This window comes from Sander vitreus, chromosome 7, assembly GCF_031162955.1.
Source record: "Sander vitreus isolate 19-12246 chromosome 7, sanVit1, whole genome shotgun sequence".
NCBI classification, from domain to species: Eukaryota; Metazoa; Chordata; class Actinopteri; order Perciformes; family Percidae; genus Sander; species Sander vitreus.
This window is the reverse complement of record NC_135861.1, coordinates 7,166,357-7,190,536: the sequence shown is the minus strand read 5'-3', so window position 1 is coordinate 7,190,536 and position 24,180 is coordinate 7,166,357. Positions and strand designations below refer to the sequence as shown.

General features: G+C 41.1%; 1 protein-coding gene across 3 annotated transcripts in view; it reads left to right on the top strand.

Moving 5' to 3' along the window:
* hdac7a (histone deacetylase 7a) overlaps positions 1-24,180 on the top strand; it is a 72,402-nt gene that overhangs the window by 34,531 nt on the left and 13,691 nt on the right. For all 3 annotated transcript variants that reach the window (XM_078254357.1, XM_078254358.1, XM_078254359.1), the window contains 15 exons: positions 12,185-12,375; positions 12,510-12,600; positions 13,152-13,266; positions 13,500-13,600; positions 14,362-14,484; positions 14,736-14,845; positions 15,615-15,716; positions 17,016-17,187; positions 17,882-18,087; positions 19,126-19,329; positions 20,027-20,258; positions 21,106-21,239; positions 21,509-21,629; positions 22,155-22,204; positions 22,806-22,913. In XM_078254357.1, the coding sequence (XP_078110483.1) occupies positions 12,185-12,375; positions 12,510-12,600; positions 13,152-13,266; positions 13,500-13,600; positions 14,362-14,484; positions 14,736-14,845; positions 15,615-15,716; positions 17,016-17,187; positions 17,882-18,087; positions 19,126-19,329; positions 20,027-20,258; positions 21,106-21,239; positions 21,509-21,629; positions 22,155-22,204; positions 22,806-22,913 (2,060 nt within the window). The remainder of the gene's footprint in view (positions 1-12,184; positions 12,376-12,509; positions 12,601-13,151; positions 13,267-13,499; positions 13,601-14,361; positions 14,485-14,735; positions 14,846-15,614; positions 15,717-17,015; positions 17,188-17,881; positions 18,088-19,125; positions 19,330-20,026; positions 20,259-21,105; positions 21,240-21,508; positions 21,630-22,154; positions 22,205-22,805; positions 22,914-24,180) is intronic.

Sequence of the window (24,180 nt, the reverse complement as noted above, 5' to 3'; positions counted from 1 at the left end):
GTGTGTTATTGCACAGTAACTGTGTCTGTGTTGGGGTTGCTGCAATTTTGGGTTTGTTTAGTGTCTCACAGGTTTGTTCCTATGAGAAATCTGCTCTACATCTAAAATGTTTATATGGTCTATCCAACTCCTAAACAAATGTTTTAAAAACTGACATCACAATTTCTTTTTCTTTTCTTTTTTGCAAATTAAATCAAATAAAAATTGAAAAATCGTGTTTTAACAATGATATAAATTGCCCAAATGCATGTTCTGGAAAGTCTGGAAACTCTGTGCAGTAATTGATCTGTTATCTGTTTTCAAATCCCTGAATACCTCCTGTTGGGATAAATGGAAGCAGTATTTCAGTCTAGAGAGGAAGGTTAGAAATGCACTTTCAGCATAAAGTTCAGGTGTTTCTTTGTGCGATAGACTACAGACTCTGTACTACATTTAACAATTATTTATTAAACACAAAATATAAAATTTAAATAATAATATATTATAATAAATAAAGTGAAAAACAACATTCAAAATGTGCAAAGGTGATCACAGTCACTGCTTCTGGCAGAGCTGACATCTAGCATCGCTACAAGCTATCCTTGGTTTTAAAAAGATCAATTCAAGGGCCCTTTGGTAATTGCACTCTTTTACAAGTGGACCATTGATACTTATTTTCATTACAAACACCATACAAACTATACAACACTATACAAATGGTTAAAAATATTTGTCCTTAACAACTGAAACAATTTTAACAAACAGTATACAAACTATACAACACTAAAGTGCTAAAGAATGTGCAAAACAACATTGTCAAAATGTGCAAAGGTGATCACAGTCACTGCTTATGGCAGAGCTGACATCTAGCATCGCTACAGGCTATGTAAATAATGCACAGTGAGTAAGGGCGTTCAACAATCGCCATTATATCAAATCAACAGGCACGTCCAACCTAGCTAGCAGGTGAAGAACTCAAACAACAAAATCACCAGCTAACTTACTTTAAATTTGCAAGAACTATAGACTACTACAATAACAGGCTTAAATAAACCCAAAACATAAGTTATACGACTTACAGTTCTCACGGACACACACGCGCGATATCAACTGGCTAGTTATCCTCCGGACAGCGACGGACCACATCTCTTTTTCTTTCTCTCATTTTGGTCGTGTGTCGCGCGTGCCCGCTCGTGGTGTGAAGCGCGTCCGCGCTATTGTCCGAGATGCACTTGACGGCCTTTTGTGCAGCGGATTTTTTTTTTTTTTGACGACCTAGTTAAGGCGGTAGGGTTCCCCAGCTTAGGCGGGCCGCCTGAACTGCAAAGTGCTGCGGGAAACCCTGAGTGTATGCTATTCGTACCCCGGTGCACACAGCAATGTGTTCTATTAATACCCCGTCTGGTACAAATATCAATGTATGCTATTGGTACCCTGGTGCAATTAGAAGTGAATGCTATTCGTACCCCGGTGCACACAGCAATGTGTTCTATTAATACCCCCTCCTTTCATATTGGTCTGGATGTTTGCAGGTTCTATTAGTAGCAACACCTTCCAGAATCCTCAATGTTCTTTTAATGACTGATGCAGACATCCAGACAGAAATATCATCAGATCAATCTTATTTTTATGATTGCTGTTTGTCACAGACTCACAGACTGTATCTTTAACCGTTTATTTGTATTCACACATTCTTTACTTAAGTAATTATAATTTTACATAAATTGGGGGTTTATATGTATGTCACTTTGGATAGAAGCGTCGGTCTGTCAATTTTCTGGGCATACGCAACGCGTTTGTTGTTACAGGGTATGATTATCAATGTGTGCTATTCGTACCAGTGTATAAATTAGAAGTGGATGATATTCGTACCCTGGCGTAGGCTACCCTATATTTACACACAGTTATCCATATTACTCATGTATTACACCTTTTTGAAATATTGCTCTGTGGCCTAAATAAAATTGTTGCAGTGTCCAATATTTCGCACACTTCAGAGAGACGTTGATATATACACTGGCGTGGTTCTTGACCTGGGGGGCTGGCCCTGACTTGTGCAGTGGCATGCAAATGATCCAATCCAAAATGAAAGAAACAAGATCTCTTCACTGGGGAATCAAACCAAAGAGTCCTGGGCCACAGCTCACTGTTCTAACCCCTCATCTAGCAGTTCTTGTGGAATATAGTACAACCGTTGACTACTTGTCTTTAAGCTTTGGTTGCTAGGTTACCATACTGTATTCAAAAAATAGGTACTAACTAACAAACTACCGGTTGTATGCTTTCACTGAAGAAAGAAAGCGGAACTGTAGTATCCATTTTCCGCTAGAAATTCAATTGTTATAAACATTAGAGACAAAACTTTCTTAATATGCCAGTTTCTGCCGTCAAGGAAGATGAATGTCGGCCATGATTTCGGTGCACGCAAGCAACAATTTTTTGTTGTTGTTGTAGCTGTGTGGCCTAGGCTATTCGTACTGGGGGTGCAAATAGTCACTCTGTTGTTCTTTTCATTGCAAATTGAATGTCTTTGGATTTGTTATAACTTGATCTTGGTCTGACAAAGCAAGCAATTTCAAGACATCATTGGGCTCTGGGAAATTGTGATGAGTGTTTTTTATCTTCTCACAGACTAAATGATTCATTAAAAAATAATCAGCAGATTAGTTAATAATAAAAACAATCATTAGTTTCAGCCATATAGTCTAGTACTGGCCTTACAATGAATCTAAGGTTGTTTATAGAAAATACTTCTCATTAGTCACTGAATCTCATCTTGACCATGACATAGCTTGTCTTCAACAACTTTCCTTGAAAATGAAACAATCAGAGTGACATGCTGCACTGGAAACCATAAACATCAGTGCTCCCTTATGCCAGATAAATATTTGATTATTGACTTATCTGCTAAAAACTTCTTGGCTAAATTTGAGCTGACCATTTCACATCCAGCCCCACAATTCCTGCTGCATTGGGCTATTTTTGTTGCAAATAATCAGGCATCTTCACTTGCTTAAGAAAAGCCAGACTTGAACCTGCGGCTTTGACCCTGCCTTTGTTTGCTTTAGATAAAATGGGAACTGTTTTCTTTGGCAAAGAGCTCAAAAGTCATGCTTTAAACTTGGATCAGTAATTTCTTTGGAATGAATACTCACACGCACACACACACGGACACACACACACACACACAGACACACAGACAGTAATTTGTAAAGTAGACACTACTAGGTAGTAGTAGACACTACTAGTAAAGTAGTAGTAGATTGTTTCATCAATCATAGTTTTCATTGCACAAAGAAAGAAATAGATGTGTTAGGTTGCTGTTGCAACTCATTCATTGCAAATAACCTTTTCAACAGACGCACGCACACACACACACACACACCATCTTAGCTGTCCATCATGTTCGATGATGACGCTTGCTCCAGGGATGGGGGTGGGAGGGGGGTTGGTTCAGCGACCTTGCCGCTGGTGCCACTTCTCGTTGCCGTAGAGTCCGATCCTTGAGACGCACACTCGTCCGCAGATGGAGCAGGGGAAACCAGATGCCAGGGGGGTACCAGCCGCCCGCTGGTGTCTCTTGATGTGCCTCTCGGATCGTCGGTCTTGGCTGATTTGGTGTATTTGAGAGACTGCAGTGACACAGGTGACCTGCCAGGCTGATCGGTCGAGTGCCAGAGATTCAAGCTGCGTGAGGTGGATGTTCGCTCGCTTTAGGAGGTCCCTGGTGTAGTCCTTAAAGCGCCGCTTTTGCCCTCCAGCGAAGCGCTTAGCGCCCATTAGTTAACTGTAGAGGACTTGACGGGGCAGGTGGTGTTCAGGCATGCATATGGTGTGCCCTATCGAGCGCAGATGTTTTTTGGCCACGGCTGCTTCCATACAGATTGAGTCGGTGTTGCCGTTCTTTGATGTTGAGGTCGGCATCAAGAGTTGAGGCGTATGCACTGATAAGAGTAGCGAAGCGTTCCTTAGCCAGGGTGATGCGCCATGTCATCAGTCTTTCATTGATGCCAATGGGGGATTCCTGAATGCGCTGCAGCAGTTTAGACTTCACAGCAAAGCCAACTCCATAGTTACGGCGAGTGCCTTCGGGGACCCCTTTCCAGAAGAAGGTGTACCCAGCACCAACCTCTGTCAGGGAGTCCTCCCCATGTAGTCTTGTCTCACTGAGAGCTGCTATGTCGATGTTGTACCTTGCGAGCTCCAGGGCCACCAGTGCTGTCCTGCGGTGGGGCCTGTCAGGAGTTACGGCCAAGTCCAGCAGTGTGCGAACATTCCACGAAGCAATGCTTAGCTTATTTTTCACTTTGATTTTTCGACCGCAAAGGGGGGATGCTCCGACGGTTGCGGCTTACCGTCCGGAGTGTGGGGAGCAGACAATTTTTGGACCACCTTTTCCACGTCCTTTCCCATCACAGGGGTGAGCAGTGTGGGGCTGCTCAGTCACAATGGAAGCTGCCGAAAAGACGTGCTGCTCCATCCCGCAGTCCTAGCGACCATCACTCCATTGCGGCCTGTGTGCATGGTTTGGTTAGACACTCCCAGCCACATCCTTGGCCTGTGCCCACCACCATTCCACATCGCCACAGGACTTGTGAGGGGGGGGGGGGAAGCAAAGAGCTTGCGCAGAGGTAAGGATTAAGGTGAGGGTGTGGTTGCGCAGATCACACTCCCACCATGTCCTTGGCAGGTCTGGGTCAGGATCCAGTGGCATGGAGACCAAGACGACTGGGGACCCATCACTGCTGCAGCCTTCATCCGCCTTTCCAGCCGTTGTGATGCTCCACTTAAGTCAGCCATCATCCTCCGCCTGTTCCGCCGTTGAGGTCTTGCGTCTTTTTTTTTCAGGGTGTGCTCCCTTAGCCTTTGCCTTTATAGGCTACCCCACAAGGCAGTGGGACTATTTACCCATAGCTGGGGCAGTGGTTGGCAGGTGCCAGGGCGTGTCCACTGCTTGGTGGGCCTGCACACCGCGCCTCTGGGGCCCACTGCTGCTCCGAGATCCCCTACAGTTCAGCCTGGTTGCGCTAAGGCCCAGTTACCGTGTGTGGCCGCGAGGAGGAAGAGACTTACGCACTCTGCTCCTCTTTTTGCCCTTGCACAAGGGCTAGTCGGTGGCAGTAGCTGTAAGCAGAATGTAGCAAGCAGAAGCAGCTAGCAGCATGCAATAACTACTAAACTGTTAAACTACAGGCACTGCACTGACGCATCACACACGCCCTGTGTCAGACACACACACACACACACACACACACACACACACACACACACACACACACACACACACACACAGACACAGACATTATAAGAACACAGCTGCATGCCAGTCCAAGCTTTAGGGGAAAGGGATGAAGGGAGTGATAGAGATGGTCAAGAGGAGAATGCTTGACTTTCTCAGCAGTGTCAGGTTGTCCTGTTAGTCCTTTCCCCTTTGCTCCTACTCCATCATTAATCTCTTTTTATTTTCTTTTAGAATCCCCCCCCCCCCTCATCTGCTCTTCCTCTCTGACTGTTCTCTCTGATTTTCCTATTTCTAGTAACTCTGCTTATGACTTTTCACCCACCTTGAAGGGCCTTAATTTGCATCAAAGTCTTTTTTTGTACCTCACAGATACCCTGAGGTAATGACATCTTTAGCTACTGAAAGTAGCTGTTGCCTGTAAAAGGTGTAGTGTGATTTTGACACACTCACACACACTGTATAGTCAAAACAGAAGAATGCATTGTAGCTATATTTGGACGTGTCAAGACACAAAGTGGTGGCGTCTGCTCCATTGGTTGTTGACTTTGTACAGCCTGAGTGTCTGTCACTAGTGGCACTATGCTGCCTGTCAGCTCTCTTCAGTGAGCAGAGAGTGAAGCAGGTTGTTACAGGTTGCTGATCAACTCCCCTTTCTTATCTTTTAACTACTTTATCTTTCTTTTTAGTTTGGTCTGTTCATATTTTTCTGAGAGAGAGAGAGAGAGAGAGAGAGAGAGAGAGAGAGAGAGAGAGAGAGAGAGAGAGATCCATCCTTGTCTTACCTGTAGAACGAGTCCTGACTAAGCAGAACAGAAGTTCAAAATAGAAGAATAGAGGGAGGAATCTAAAGGGATAACCAAATGTCTGACAGTGACACACAGACACAGAGTATTTAATTTTTCTTTGTATGGAGAACATGAGCCTAATGTACCTAATCTTTCAGATAAATCCGCACATTCTCAACGGTCTCTATGACGAAACAGGCTGTATCATACTGGGTCATTGGTGATTTCCATAATATGACACGCTGACACTCCCACACACACACACACACACACACACACACACACACACACAAAGTCAATGTAGATTCACTGTGCATTGTTTCAAGTGTAGCTGACTGTACTGGGCTTCAGTCCTGCTTGATTTGGCAACAACTGTGGTTCCTTCTGGTAAGTCTGAGTCTTGTCCACAAGTACACACCTTGAGCAACTACTGTCAGAAATACAACAGAAGAAGAACAGCTCTTGTACAGTCTCTTTGTTAAACTGTTGGCATCACTTTGTTTTAATAAAGAAGACTATATAATACTGTTGTAATATTGAACTCATGAGCATGTTGTCTTCTGCCTTATGTATCGCTGTACGCACACACATCCTTTCATGTTAATCCCTTGTTCATGGTTATGTAATTTGGCAGACTCTGCCATTAACAATGAAAACTATATATAGAGAGGCAGTTACAGAATGCAAAGACATTGAATGGCTGTTGCTGGATATTGGCATCCATAAATAGTATCAAAATGATGTATTGATATAATGCAAACATTAAAAAGGAGAATAACTTCATGGACATCTTTGAAGACCAACCTATTGTTGTCAGAAGTGGTGTCTGAGACTAAAACAAACAAATATGAACAGGACCGAGACAGTTGGTATTCTCTGTTTACACCAGTAATGAAATGATAGTTGTAAGTGGTGGTGTTTTTCAAAACAAAGACTGCATTTCCCACAGTTCCTGCAACGTCCTGAACCACCTCAACCAAAAAATCTATTGCAGCTTTAAAATGCAGCTGAAAAAAATTCCAAAATAATGTTTGAAAAAGTTTGAAATGACTAAATAGTGCTACATATTGTTTGAAGTACAGTGAAGCCCTGCTCCTTCTGAACTGGTTTAAAAACTCACACTCCAGTGCTGATAAGGTTTAAGCATTGCGGTTGTGTTGTTAATTGTCCTTTCCTGGCACACTTATAGGCTTTCTCAAGGTATGGCATTACCTCATGCTTTCACATGGACCGGTTGCTTAAATATATGTGTCTACATGTGTGGCCATGCTTTGTGTGTTATTCCAGTACATGCCTTCCCAGCTCTATTTGCACAGAAAAAATTTGCTATTTAAATGAAATCAACACAGGCTCACCACCACAGGGTCAAAATGTATTATTCTTCCCTGAGTACGGCACGCAGATGTAATGAACTGTAACAAAATATAATTCTTGAAAAGAACTAACAACATTAGAGCCTCATATTACTTGGAGAGACCCAGGGGGGAGAGATTGTGGAGGGATTAAATGTGGTTGCAGAGGTCCAGAGACTAAACCACTACACGATTTCTAGACTTAGTCATGTTGGCTACATGGGGACTGTGTTATTATCAGGTAATTTTACAGTTCTGAAAGACATCATGTATCCACTCATTGGGCAGCAGGGTGGCTAAGTGGTCAGAGAGATTATTTCTCAACTGAAGGACCACATTTAATGTGCTGCTGAAGTGCTACTACACACGTATTTTGCAAAAACTAGATGCAACAAAGCCATAATGTACTTAACTGGTGTTAATCTAAACCTGCCTTTTAAGAAGTTGACACAGTAGCTTTACAGTTACCTAATGAAGCGAGTTCAAATTTCACTAGACTAGTGAGTGCAATAAGGGCTTTACTTGTCCTTATGTATGGGAGCTTTCTAGCATGCCTTGTCTTTTCTGGTGTTTTGTCAATAACTTACCCTCTGCGTGCTTTACATACCAAGTACCATGTAACACTCTTTAGAGATGTGAGCTAAAAGGGGAAATGTCTAATAAAGTGATCACTGGGCGTACAGACCGAAAGTCAGACTGAAGTCAATGAAGCCACTTTACATTGTTATCCAGTGAGAATTAACCAATTCTGGTGTCATATCAGAATCAGAAAAAGTTTTATTGCAGCACTTACTAGGAATTTGTCTTGAAGGTGCATACATAAAAACAGTATAAAATAAACAAACAATAAATACAGAATCAAATAACACATACATACATATAACTATTTAGCATGAATTGGGTTAGTGCAGAATGTACAAAAATGTAGAGGGATGTGCAAAAGTTCAGGATATATAGAATGTGCAGGGGAAAGGACGTAGGATGAAGGTTTAATGTCAGTGGGGGTCCGGGGCCTTGTTAACGAGGCTGACTGCTGAGGGGAAGAAACTGTTTTTGTGGCGTGAGGTTTTGGTCCTGATGGACCGCAGCCTCCTGCCAGAGGGGAGCGGTTCAAACAGTTTGTGTCTGGGGTGAGAGGGATCGTCTACAATCTTTCCTGCCCGCCTCAGCGTCCTGGAGGCATACAGTTCATAGAGAGACGGCAGATTGCAGCTAATCACCTCAGCACAGCAGATGGTACGCTGCAGTCTGCCCTAGTGCTTAGCAGTGGCAGTAGCGTACCACATGATGATGGAGCAGGTGAGGATGGACTCAGTGATGGCATGATATCAAGCCAACAATGGGGTTTATTAAAGGGAACACCACACTTTTTTTTTTTTAAAGTGAAACTTGCAAAGTGATAAGTTAAGCTGTCTTTTCTCTCAGAAAACTATAAATTACCTCCAGTAGTATAAAGTATAAAATCAACAACATTGTTGTTTAAGCATGTTCTCTTCTCCTTTATCTTAACTTACTTAACTTTCTAACTTAACTTAGTTATTTCTTGTGTGTGTGTGTGTGTGTGTGGGGGGATTGCAGGGATTTCTGCTATTCCAGCCATGGTCGACATTTAGACTGTCTCTGCATTCGTACCTCCTAATATGGAGGAGTTCTGACACTGAACACACACTGCTGTGTCTCATTAACCCAAACAGTGATGAGACCCCAGTGACTCAAACTCACTGTGTGTGTGTGTGTGTGTGTGTGTGTGTGTGTGTGTGTGTGTGTGCATCCGCTAGTAGAAACAACGGCAAAAACAAATCCTTGTATTCTATTCACTTCTATTTCCTTACACCAATTTCTAGTGCTGCTGTTGGCATGCTGTGGGCATCAGGCCAAGCCCCTCTATGAGTGACATTTACTTCAAACACTGCAGCCTGACATCTGAGCACCAGACACAGCAGCGCGGAGATGATGTCGCACCAAGTTATTTCAAGGCTCGCTCTGTGTGTGTGTGTGTGTGTGTGTGTGTGTGTGTTTAAAGTTTGGGTTTAAGTGTCAAAGCAGGTTTGTGCAATAGATATTTGCTCAAGCCTGTCTTGTGTGTGCAGCTGTGTATGAGTGTGCCACATGTGAATGTGTGTGCATGTGTTCTGAATGTTTGTGTGTGGGGGTTTATTTAAGTGTATACATAAAAGTATATACATTTGCAGGGGGATGTGTGTTACTTGCTACAGTATTTTCCACATGTATGTTCATGTTGGTGCGTGGTAGGACATGCAAATGTCTGTATTTGTGTTGTATGTGAATCACTGGGATTGTTTCGTGCATATGCAAGTGAATCTATACGCTTGAGTGTGTGCATGTGTGCAAATGTGTGTGAATAAGTGTCTCATAGACAGAAACCACCCCTAGCCTTTTCCCAAGCTGTTCCCTTCCTGGATCCTGTTTTTAGCGCCAGATGAGGCAATCTTTCCCATTGACTCAGCCATGCAATTCAAATAACCCCAACAGCATGCAAAGAGCATGGAAATGTGTGTGTGTGTGTGTGTGTGTGTGTGTGTGTGTGTGTGTGTGCGTGCAACAGAGTGAAAGATTGTGTGAGTCGATGTGTAACAAAAAAAACAGACAGAACTTGTAATTGTGTCACTGTGTTGTACTAGTTTAGTTTTAGCTAAGAGAAACATACAGTTTGTACAGATATTAATTTAATCTCTTTTTGTACAAAAAATCTTTTTGATCAGCAGTTGATTTCATTGCAGTCTGTCAGTTTCGTCATTGGTTTTTAATTATTTCTGCTGGAGCAGTTTGGGGCTTGGTATTCTGCCTGGGGCACCTGTTTGGGTGGTTGCTGGACAGCTCATAGTCTTGCATTGCCAGACCTTACTCCACAGCGCTGCGGAGTAAGGTCTTGCCCCTCCCATACTGTACACTCCTGGATAGAAGAAAAAAACGGTCTGAGTTGTTTGCATTTCGTTAAGCCAATCACAGTTGTTTTGAGCGGCGCTAAGCTCCCATTGCAGCGATGGTGGATCTGCAAAGTGTTCTCGGGAAGGAACTCGTTTTGGTGGAAAATTTACACCACGCAAAAGAAAACGTCACACTATTTTAAATGAAGTTAACTGTTCACACAATACAGTAGCATGAACTATTTAAATTAGCTGGATACATGGTTAAACATAATTTGCTCTTACCAGTGTATCACCATGTGTACTTTCCACCAATCAGTCCCCAGTTAGAGAGTAAATGCCGTAAACATATCCTTTGTGAATCTTTGCAATCATTCGCCGAAAGAACCAAGCAGGCCTGCCTTGTTGCATGATCCAAATGTTCTTCAAAACTTGCAATTTTCAGAGTGTGGCGTGCTAGTTTGAAGTTTGTTGTGGTTCCCTGAAACGCACGGCGTGAGGGACATCCGGCGATTATCCAGTAACTGAACTGTCGTCAATCCAGACTAGACAGCCCATAACTCATCCTTTTTACCACATTTTCTCAGTTAGGATACAACACGTTCATACCTTTCACATCTACAATATACTACTTAATAAACTGTCTAGTGCCATAAGTAAGATCGGGTGTTGTGAGGTCTGAGGTGTAATCCAAACAACGTACATTTTGTACAATGTAGGCCCCCATAAAAATAAAAAAATAACACAAATTTCCCATGGCTATTTTAACATCATTCATCACTGCATTCTTTTTAGCTTTAAAGAATTTTACTAACAACTTTATTTTGCCTCCTATTCAATTTGTGTTTAAATACTATCAAGTCACGTATGTCATAATTCTGTTTAAAAGCCCCACACTGATTTTCTGTCCATATTGTAAGACAAATTTGTATCTACTATTGTACTGCTTAGTATACTTTCTCCATTTCAAAGTTAAAAGACTTAATACAGTATAGTACATTTGTAGCCTTTTCCAACTACAGCTCCCATGAGGCTTTGACTGTAGGCAAAGCTTTATGGGATTTACTAACCCTTAATGCTAACTAAGGAAGTTGTTGTTTTATCTTTGTTAAAAAAAAAGGTGCTCCGATTTTACTGGTAAGTATATTTAGAAGTAGTAGTAGATAGGCATGTATCCTCAACTATGGACAAAAAAGCCCACTCTTATGTTTAGCTGTAGAACTAAAATGAATACAAGAAAATAATAAAAGAAAATCCCTTTAGGGAAAATACATTTGCTGTTAGAGGCTAGTAGAACATGCTAGCTTAAAAAGGAGTTGGGACAGTAACTTTTAGGCACTGTTACATGGCTAATAGCTAGCATTGCCTGGTAGTTTATTATTTTACTTGCTAAATGTGATTTATTTTCCAGGTTACAGTAGTGGTTGCTAGCTAAAACTAAACTAAAAGAAATTGTTTGTTCACCTCAACTGACTATAAACTACAATTTCAGGTTGTCATTATATATACTGAAACCTGGTTTACACCTGTCTTAAGCAAAGTCCACTGTCACACTATCTTCACTTGGAACAGAAGTCTACTATGTCAGACAATTCACTTTATCTGACATTGAACGTTTCTGAATGGATCTACAGCCGTAACACAACTCTATTTTAGTTAGCTTTGTTTGCTTATATAGTCAGTTCTCCACGAGTGTTTGGAATGGTGCTAACCCTTTGCTTTGAGTTTTGAAACTGCAAAGCATCTGTTATATGAAACCATAATTCTGGTGTTCTCCAAACACTGGTTCATTTTGCCTCTGTATACTGTGCTCATTGTTTTTCAGGTAGGGTTTCCCACGGAGTATTGTGTAAACCGACTGCTCTTAGTGGGGATGAAGCAAATTGACGCCTCCCTCCTCTCCCTCCCCTCTCTCCCCTCACCCCTCTCTTTTCCCAGATTTCTCGGTGGCATTGCCGGTGTCGTGCACGGCCTTGTTTCCCATGGACCTCAGGGTAGGGGAGCGGGGGATGCGCCCTGGTTCGGACACGGCGCTCCTTACCCCATTGCACCCGCCTTTACTCCTCACTCCGTTCTCTCCTCAGCCCCGCACCTCTTTCTCCCAACAGCAACTGCACCAGCACATCCGGGTAAGGAATGGAAAACAGAGATTAAATACAAACTGTCCGTGAAAAGACTTCAAAATGTTGTACATTACATTTTCTTACATTGATCTCCAGAAATATGTGTTGCTATAATATAAATGTGTGTTGGTGGGGTTTAGTTTAATATGGAGCAGAGGAGGCGGGAACAGGAGCACCACGAGAAACAACAGGAGTTGCAGCAGCTAAAGCACAAGGACAAGAGTCAACAGAGTGAGTCCATTCGCACACACTTACTCACACGTTACTACAAGTTTCAATTTACATTTGAAGTTGTACATTTGTGTTCACTGAGCGTGTATGTAAAGCAATTTCCACGTCTTTATAAAATTAGCAGACTTTCCTCCTTGGCCATGATTAGCACACTGCTAATCATGACCAAGGAGGAAAGTCCCAGTAAGAGATCACATTCATGGTTATTGAACAGTGTTACTCCACTTTGAAAGCTAATTGCTTTGAAATGAGAGTTAAAGATAATAACACACACACACACACACACACACACACACACACACACACACATACTCTCAGAGAAACCAGTGACCTTACCCTGCATTGCACACATGCACACATACAATAATACATGTATTTGCAGGAACTCTCGACAGTATTGTTCTAGTTGATTTTGTCATATACTGTATTTTAGTTGTGGTCACCGATTATGTCCTGCACACTGTGCTTTTGGCTGGGCCTCATCTTGCTCCTCCTTTTACAATGAAGCAGTAGGTGAGTCCTTCTTTTGAGTTTGTGTTATTGATTGACAGGTGCAGTGGCCAGTTCCCTGGTGAAACAGAAACTCCAGGAGGTGATTCTTAAGAAGCAGAAACAGGCGGCGCTGGAAAGAACAAACTCCAACACTGCAGCTCCTGTGGCATACAGGTGACACACACAATACACACAAAGAGTATAACAGTATCAAAACACCAAATATCCATCATGGAAAAAAAAAAAAGTCTAACTCTACTACACACCGATAATTCTTACCGATAAACACTTTGATTTCTTGTTGACTCTAAAATCTGGATTTTAAATAAACTTTTTCCATAAGTGGTGTGATTATTTACCCTAATGGTTGTATGTCTTTTTGTGTATTTGTGTTTTGTTTTTTCCAGAAAGCTGGGCCCAGACCCCAGTGTATCCTCCCAGCCTATAGCCTCGTCTCCAGCACAGCCGTCTTCTGATGGTTCACAAGGGACGCCTCTACGCAGAGCAGGTAAAACATCTGACATTCACCGACGTCATCCAGAGGAAGGGGCTGAATTAGTATTTGTTAAATGTTCCGAATACAAATTATGAATTGAAGATAAAAAAAAAAGACAAATTAAATTACGATGTGAAAGATCCTGACAAATCGAATGACCAATCAGTCTTTTACCACCATCTTTGTACTCCACAATAGATGTACTCCACTCACTACTTCAGTGATGTAGCATTTATAAACTAATCTAAATTAAAGATACATTTTCCTTTCATAATCACAGCCTGTCATGTTGTTGTTGTATTTTGTCGTGTATTTTAACTCATATTTAGAATGGCAGTGTGGCTTTATCTTTTATACTTGCTAACTGTAATGCTACTCTACTGTGTTTTTTCGTTGGTGTACCACGTGTCCATTCATTGGCCTTTTTCACAGAAGAGATATTGTCTTGTCTCATTTAGAAAAGAAAAGGTCCAAACAATAATATTAAAACATGATTGAATTCCATTTAGCTGCTTCAGTTTCAGGGTCCTTGTGGGCTGGCCCAATGGGACGCCTGAAAATAATGGAGCCATCGCTAATGTTATCAGTAACACCTGTGCTTTCCCTACTATGACAAAGTCAAAATGTGTTCAGTGAACAGTAAATGTAAAATATTTCAATAATTGGAAATAGGTTGAAGCCTTGGTGTGGTATTACAGTATAGTCAACAACAGGATGTAGCAAACCATTTGCACGTAATCAAATAACAGTCCCCACGTTGCTTTAATTTGTAGCGTCTGAGCCCAATCTGAAGGTGAAACACAAGCTGAAGAAACACCTAAACACCCGCAAGAGCCCGCTCACCCGCAAAGAGAGTGCCCCGGCCACTGTCAGGCACAGAGTACCTGACACACTGGGTAATTAGACACACACACACACACACACACACACACACACACACACACACACACACACAAATGAATGAGTGGTAATGCATTATTGTTGTTTAATGTGATCATTTCAATTAGTCAAATCAAGGTTTTTTTTCTCTTACTATGCTTAATTAAAAAAAAAAAAAATCACTGATATGATAGAATGTAATGTAATTGAAATATGATCAAGATGAATAATCATATTCTAAACTCACACACTGCCTGTCTCCCACCAGACTCATCCCCCAGCAGCAGTAGCACTCCGGTTTCTGGCTGCAGTTCTCCTAATGACAGCCTGCCCAATGAGAATGGTCTACTGCCATCTGCAGGCGGCCTCTCGCATGAGGTTAGCAAAGACACACATGTTGTTGAGTCATTTCAGAATAAAGGATGAAGTAAAACGAACTAAAACATCAGCTCAAGATTAACAGACAAAAATATGGTTTAGTTATTTTATTTCAATTTGTAAAGAAGTTTTGAGAAGTTCCCCTTTTGATAGAAAACTGGTTTGGTTTGGTCGTCAAGAAATCACGATGAACGTTGATAGATAAAGAGAAAAATATAAAAGACCTTTTTTTGCCTTTCAGACAGGCTCTTTTGTCTTAGAGATGGAAAAATATGAGCATTTTAAAGAAGTAAGCACACGGTTTGATTAAAAAAAAGAAAGGTTTCATGTACATGAGCTGTGCCTAGATGCTGAGTAATGACATGTTTAAAGCAACGACACAAGAGTATGGGAACACTGAGTGTTCGTCAGCTGTTTATACATAATTCATTTAATCACATAAAGTCAGCCTCTGTCACACCTGCTGTGGAGGTCTGACTCATCATTCTTGCGTGTCAAGACAGCACACTATCTTAGGTTTAATTAGACTACATTTGTTCACTGCGGCAGAAAATATTAAGAGCACATAGCATAGACAAATTGTGTATCTAAAGCAGAGCAGGGATCAAAGCGGGGTCTTTATTATGGGATACATAACCAGCACCGTTCTTAAAGATGAAATGGGATTTCTCTTATCTAGAAAAGTGTATTGTTAAATGAACACAATTTAATTCAGATTTGAATAAAATATGCATTATTTTTGAATAGTAATTATGTTTGGCATTTCTAGGCCCAGAGGCTGCTGCTCAGAGATGGCACTCTAGCTAACTTCACCATCCAGAGTCCCTCCACTCTGCCCACCATCACACTGGGACTACCAGCCAACGCAAGGGTAAACACTGAACTGCAACACATGTCTATCATAACAGCTATTCTTAAATCATGTCTTTTCCTTGAAACAGGGGAGAGACGTGTTCAGTTCTTTTAAAAAAAGTTATGTAATCTAATATATTCAAGTGTATATTCAAAAGTGATTTGCTCCATTAAGACACATTTAAAAACACATTATTTGTATTATCTAATATAAGGAAATCTCATTATTTGCAGACCCTTTTTATTTTCGAAAACAAAAACACAACAACAAGGAATGACAGTAATTACATGACATTGAGGTTTACGAACAATTAAAATACATATGTTAAAGATTTTTTTAGTACTTTTCATAAACACACCTCACTAAATGGATACAAATAAATGGTGGAGACTCATGGTAACAAGGGCATATTAATCTAACTGGTGATGATTCTTACATTACAGTAGGAGGAAAAACGGCGAAGCTTTGAAGCCTCAGAACACCATCCCAACTGTGTGGGGGTGGTAGTATAATGTTGTGGGGCTGCTTTGCTGCAGAAGGGACTGGTGCACTTCACAAAATAGATGGCATCATGAGAAAAGAAAATTTTGTGGATATATTGAAGCAACATCTGAAGACATCAGCCAGGAAGTTAAAGCTTGGGCGCAAATGGGTCTTCCAAATGGACAATGACCCCAAGCATACCTCCAAATTAGTTACAAAGTGGCTTAAGGACAACAAAGTCAAGGTATTGCAGTGGCCATCACAAAGCCCTGATCTCAATCCCATAGAACATTTGTGGGCGGCACTGAAAAGGCGAGTGCAAGCAAGAAGGCCTACAAACCTGACCCAGTTACACCAGTTCTGTCAAGAAAATTCCAGCAAACTATTGTAGAAAGCTTGTGGAAGGATACCCAAAACGTTTGGCCCAGTTTCGGGGCAATTCTACCAAATACTAAGGAAGTGTATGTGTACTTCTGACTTTGATGAAAGTGATAAAAAAAATACATAAAAATTCTCCCTCACTCGATTCTGACATTTAACAAATGCAAAAAATATGATCTAAAACAGAAAAAGTTTACTCTGATTTAATGTATGACAGTAAAGAAATAAAGTAAAGTGTATGTAAATATCTGGTTTCAACTGTACATACATACATACATACATACATACATACATATATACATACATATATAAACATTTAAGTGGCTTGAGAGTTTCTCTTATCACGTCACCTGGACAAATGACTTAGTGTCAACAGAACTGATCACCTTCTATCAGCAACTGGAATATATTAATCTCATTCTAATTCAGCTGTGATAAACTGTCTGTGTGCAGGCTGAAGGAGAGCTGTCCTCTCTGAGGATCGGCCGGGTGCCAGTGGTTACAGCCGGGGGCTCGCAGGTCTTCCTCCCCCTGAGCAGAGAGGATCAGGCTGGGCAGCTGAATCCTCATCTGCCTGTCATCATCCTGGAGTCCTCTGGACTGGTACACACTCCGCTACTCACTGGTGAGACACACACACACACACACACACACACACACACACACACACACACACACACACACACACACACACACACACACACTAACACATACTGTAGACATGTAAAAGCATATGCATACCCAGTAGTGCAAAAGCTTCACAATTTATCATGTTGAAACACTGAAAAGGAATTACTACGTATTCCTAACGACATTCTGTAACTGATCTACATATCAGACTAAGATTGTATGCACATGGAAAAAAAAAAAAAAAATCCAATATGTTACCAAATAGCCACAAAAGGACACATATCCATTCATCAACTTTCACCAAGGTCTTTTATTTTATTGTCTGAGATGTTGGAGCACCAACAGTGGTGACATTTAGAGAAAGAGCAAGAAAAATACTTTGGCATTGTCATATTCAGCCTCCTTTTATCCACATCCACCTGTGCTCTTATTTTTCTCTCAGTTCATTGGCTTTACTGTACTATATTGGCAAGGCAACACGTAAGAAAAACGTGTTTAATATTTGGAAATAAACAATATTGTAGGGTAAAAGAAATTAGAAATGATTAATTAAATCAATGGACAAGGCAGCAGGGGTAACAGTTTGACATTGTTGTAGCTATTGTGTGTTTGAGAAATTGTTTGGGTGTGTTTGTGTATACATGTAAATCTGACAGACACTAACTGTTTGTGTCTATGTCTCTGACCAGTTCCAGGCCTCGATTCCGTCCCATTACAGTTTGCCCCCCAGTTAGACCACCTGGCTCCTGGAGGCGCTCATCCTCACAAGCCTCTGAGCAGAACACGCTCGGAGCCCCTCCCCCAGAGTTCGCGGACCCTTCACACACATCTCCTCCAACAACAACACAGCACACAACTACTGGAGAGGCTCAAACAGCAAACTCACCTGGGCAAGGTACAGTATGGAAAAGTAAAGGCACACTAATTAAAAAAAGATATTTGAAGTTGACCTGTTCTACTGTCTTGCCATGGTGGTGGGGGTTCAGTCCAGTATGGGGTTTGTTGGATGTGCTAATGTGCAGAACTTCATATAGTCACTGATAACAGAAAATATATTAAGTCTGCCTCTTGATCATTTGTATTTATACATACATTCACTGAGGCCGTACTGAAATTACATTTTTGCTGCAGTCTGACATTTACTTCAGGTCAGACTTAAAACTGCATCCTGGAAAAAACTGTTGTTTAAATTAGACTCCTAGTAAAAGATTCAAAGTTTTTGTTTTACAAACTTTACAAATCACAAACTGTGGAAGCGTATTGACACATGAGGGAAATATGGCAGCAAATCCATTGACATCGGCTGCCTTTGCTAATATACGCGGCTAACGGCGGAATATGGAATTACCTTCAATATGAAGAACTTTCTAGAGATTCTTGTGGCGCTCCATCTTTAGAAGGAGAACCACAATAATCTCAAGGCTGCAATCTTGGATGTGGACCTTTCAATTTAAATATGTCAACTCTTGTGCATTGTTGCACTAAGATGTCTTCCTCCAACAACACACTTCACAAGATAGTTTATGCAGCTTGTGTTGCTTTTTGTGATCCTTAATTAGTTGATGTTGGAGCCCAAAAATGCCACATTTCCACAAGGCACTAGGTATTTTTCCCCACTCAGCACCTTGTATTTACAGACATATCCCCCTCTCCTGTTAAATCTACTTTAGCTTGGTTAGGTGAGGTTAATGTTGTGGTAACTGATACAGGGATTTTAGAGTAAGAGGCTTTAGTCAACATTTCAGTGTGTCATAGCAGATGACTGTTAACAGCTGATGGAAAACACCGGTAGACTACATCAGCATTTCTGTATGTGCATTTTTGAGTCTGCTGTCTGGCGGCCTCATGTCTTCATATAAATGAATAAGTGCAGGCACAGACATATTTGTCTGCATGTGTATTTTTGCTGACATAAATGTTTGTGTATGTGCAGCTGATGTCCAAGTCCAGCGAGAAGCCCAGACTGCATCAGATCCCCTCTGAGGATATGGACTCAGAGGACGGTGACGGGACGTCGCCCACAGAGCCAACCTATCAGAACAGAGTGAGGGCGGAGTCACTGAGGGAGGCGGAGCCAACAGCATCCAAGAACCAGGAAGAGCAACTGAACCTGCAACATGCACTCATACTCAACCAGGTTGGAAAACATAGCATACTTTCACACATGAGATAGAAAGAAAGATAGATGAATAAAACCACACAACTGTTCTTCATCCAACAGTCCTGTAGGTGGCGGCCTAACACTTGCATAATCCTTGTTGCCATTGGAGGGTTTTGTGGTTTGACAAGTACTCATTACATCAAAGTGGTCATTTAAGCTTGAGGTGGTTACAGGGTGCATGCACTGTAAGCTGAGCTTTTCCTTTTTTAAGAAGATGTGTCAGTCACTGATCAGACAAACCACACAGTCCGGAGTCAGGCTTTGTTAGAAGGTATTGAATGGGTTTAGTAACCTGATTTTTAAGGAAAGATTAGAGTCAAAGTTGATATTCACAGACCCAGACTGCTCGGATCGGAGGAGCCAAATAAAACCATCTCAGAATTTATTCACATTGAGCTGGAGGAAGTTCTGTGGCTTTCAGCACTTAATATCAGCCTTGAATACAAATCACTTTGAGAGGTTTTAGAGGGATGTACAGCTGCATACCATATGTGTGGCAATGGAACTGATATTTTCTATGGTTCAGAATAAGACCCTGTGCTTTTCACATTTTCTGTTCTACACTTACTACTCTTAACGTTGTCTTCTTTTATGTTTATGATATTAAGTTAGAATTAAATAAAAATATGACTTGACTGTGTTTCGTCTTTATCACCCTCACCTTTTTCTGTAGTCGTTGCTATGGGAACAGCAGAAGCAGCTGCAGCAGCTGCATCGACAGATGGAGACCCTGGCAGTGCCCATGTTACGTGGCAGTAGCAGTGGCGGGGTCGGTAGTGGGTTGGGTGTCCATCGCCCCCTGTCACGTACACAGTCATCCCCAGCCTCCACATCTCTCACTCTGCCTGAGAAACCCCTGAGCCTGGCCGCACAGGACCCCAGCAGCAAACCACGCTTCACCACTGGTGAGTCAAACATGTTTACAGAGTATTATAATAGGTATATATATAATCATTTTCTTAACGATATTTCAAATACAGGGTGCCTCCGTGGCTTAGGGGTTAAGTCATGATTGTTTAACCGCAACATCCCTGGTTCAAATCGGCCAGGGACATTTGTTGCATGTGGTTGTCCATCTGTCTGCCCAGCAGAGGTAAATGCCACATTTACAAGTGAAGGAAAATCAAAAATGAATGGCTCCCCACCAGAGGGTCCTACTCATGAACAAACCAACATGAAGAAACTCTGCACATCCTGGTGATCTTAAAGGCATACTGCGCGAGCTGTAGTTCCAATGAGACAACCTGTAGGGGGACCGAAGAGGGAAAAGTTACTTAGTATGCCTTTTTAAAATGTGAATAAAAAATGAAGAAGAAATAAAAGAAAAAGTATAATTAAAACACCAATTTAAAATATTACTGAGACTTTAAATTAGTCAAAGTCTAAAACAGTGCAGTTTTAAAAGTGTTTTAAAGGAATGACATTAAAAGGCATTACGGATCAATTACAACACTACGGCCCTTAGGAACAAATGGAATTAAAGACTCAGAGAACTCTGTAGGTGTTAGTCTTAAACATGTTGTGGAGAGTTTCAACCCTCATGAGTGTAAATACTGACTACTGACTGAGAAAGTTAAAGAAGTAGAACTTATCAACTTATAAAAGCAGTCACTGTATATTGTATGTGCAAAATGTTGAGATCAATTCAGTTTGTGTGTGTGTGTGTGTGTGTGTGTGTGTGTGTGTGTGTGTGTGTGTGTGTGTGTGTGTGTGTGTGTGCGCGTGTGTGTGTGTGCGTGCGTGCGTATGCAGGCCTGGTGTATGATTCCCAGATGCTGAAGCACCAGTGCACATGTGGAGACAACAGCAGTCACCCAGAGCATGCTGGGAGGATACAGAGCATCTGGTCCAGACTACAGGAGAGAGGCCTGAGGGGACAGTGTGAGGTACGACACGGGACACCATTTCATCCGGTTCTAACCTACACAAATGACATTTGATTGTAAAATAATAATTTTCTGTCTGAAAATAGAGAGGTTGAGTTTACAGAGACATGAGATTATGTCTACAGCTACAGGACGTAACAACCACAATCTAGCTTTCTGTCTGTTTAACATTATTATTCATGAAATGTTATACAATAACCATTTGCATATGATGCCTTATGTAATGTGATGTTTTTGGTCCTAAAGTCAAATGAAAACTGTTCATACAGACTATTCGTGGTCGTAAAGCCACTCTGGAGGAGCTGCAGTCGGTCCATACCGAGCGTCATGTGCTGCTCTACGGCACCAACCCGCTCAACAGACTCAAACTGGATAACCGCAAACTGGCCGGTATGCAACACCTCAGATTGCTAGATTTGTAAATTCTAAAAATGTATTTTTAATTCTGAGCCAAATGTAAAATGTAAGTTTAGAAACACTTTCAAGTGAGTTCATGGTAAACATTAAAAGACCTTTCTTTGCGGAGTAAATATGATCAGAAACATCAATACCAAACAGTGTCCTAGATGTCCACTTCTTCTCAATAGCAAAACGAAAGCTATATGATAAACCGTTTTTTTTTACAATTCTGACAAAAAACAGCGTTCATATTTTTCTCCTTGAACTAGGTTAATTAAGTTAAAAAGAAATTACAAACATGTGATGGTCGTAAACAGGGTACTGAATATATATCATCATCACAAATCATGCCATGAATATTCTTAATTTGATGGATTATGCCAGGTCAGTTTATGGCTTCTCTTCTCATTAGCTGTCTTGGCATAAAAGAATTATATTGAAAATCAAAAAGAATCTAAAATGTAATTGAATGACTGTATACATTTACCGTAATTGTTTATGTTTCTGTTTCCTCAGGAATCCTCTCTCAAAGGATGTTTGTGATGTTACCATGTGGTGGTGTAGGGGTAAGAGAACACACACACACACACACACACACACACACACACACACACAACTCTATTTTTGATCATACTGTAATTCTCCAAAGCTCTTAATGAAAGCTTTATAATACTGCGTTGATGAAAGATGATATTGTTTCAAAGAAAAGCAACAAAGAAAAGCAAGAGAAAATGACAAGAAAAGCAGGATATTAAAGAGGAAAAGAGAGTTGGTTTGGCCCAGTTTGCCTGACAGTCCGTGTCGGACCATGACAAGTCAGAGCTAATGAGAAAAACATGTCCATGACCGGAGATAAAAGAAATGCGTCAGTTTTCATTGTCCGAGCCAGATGGATAGTTATGCCAGTTTGTGAACAAACAGAGAAGAGAAAAAAACAGAATGGAAAGGAAAATTACCAGCACTATGGATCTGGACATTTTAACTCAATAGTCAAAGCCGTATGTTTGGTTATCCATGTCCTACAGAAAGCCTTCAGTTTTCTTTTATTATCCCAGAGGGATTTTAGACATAGTCAGACTTCATACAACATATATTATATATATTTCCATGCTAGTTGTCTTTATTCTGTCATTCAGTGGCCTCCATCATTTGTCCCTTGATTCGCAGGTTGATAATGACACCATTTGGAATGAGTCACACACTTCAGCTGCATCACGCATGGCAGCGGGCAGCGTTGTTGAGCTGGCCTTCAGAGTGGCCAAAGGAGAGCTAAAGGTGAGAAACTAAACCCAGCAGAAAGTGGCAGACGTCATTCTGTCACCTCCAGATTAGACGTCTTAAGAGTTGGAATAATGGTTATTGTGGATACATTTATTTGCCTCATCCCCAAGTTTTCATTTCATTTCTGTTTCTTTTTTGAGTCACCTGCCTTGCTTTACGAACATCTGCTTAAGGCATGGGAGTTATGTAGAGTATTCAAACTTGGTTTATATATTAATTGTTCCCAAAAACATTTAATTGAAAATGTACCACTTCCTTATGACTATGGAGAGTAAGCACAAAACAATTCAATAATATCGAAATAATTGTCCCCTTATCAGAGAATGATGGATAAAGTGGAGGCATGGTATGCCACGATACAGACAGTTATAGTATAGTCATCTTGGTATTATTTATTACTGTTTATGCTAAACTTGTGGTAACTAAATTTGTATCGTATCAGAAGGTAGGAAGTGACAGTTTTAACCTTACAGTCATTCACACAGAGTCACTGCTTTTCAGGCACTGGGTCATGGGCCAGAAACAAATTTGGGAAGTTATTGTGACGTAATTCTGGAGTTTGTATCCACTGCTGGCAGTGTTTTGATGTTTGATTAACTTAGAAATGCATCCAGTAAAAGAAGCGTGCCTCACCCTGACTGAAGGATGTACCAACCCACTTATATATATATATATATATATATATATATATATATATATATTTCAGGAAAGAGTCTTCTGGTCTAAACGTTCTTCCTTTTCCTCCTCACAATAATTATAGCCTGGGATGAACATGAAACTGTTCTTGTTGTTTTATTATAATTGGTCCAATGTAAAAATTTGCTTGATTGGCAAAACGTATTTATAGCTGGCAGCTTCAATACACACAGTTTTACCCCTAAAAAAAAAAACAAGGCAGGTAGGCAGGCGGAGAATGAAAAACAAACACAACCCTAAGGCCACATTTAGAAAATGCAAGTCCTTCAATTCATTTGAATGGGGGCAGTGAGTTTAGGCTGCGACGGTGAGGGCCGCCGGGGGTTGCCGAAGAAAACCACAGCAGCCTGCGGCGAAAGTTGAGACAGATTCAACTTCACAGAACTCTCACACCGACTCAAAACGGACTGACAAGTCTAATCGCCGGTTACATGATTGGCCATCGCAGCGTGACGTGGGGTTGTGTTTCTCCAAAAGTTGAATCGGTCTCAACTTTTTGCCACAGGCCCGCTGCTGATTTTTTTTAAGCCTCAGTCTTTACTGAGCAGTGGTAGTACACAACCAT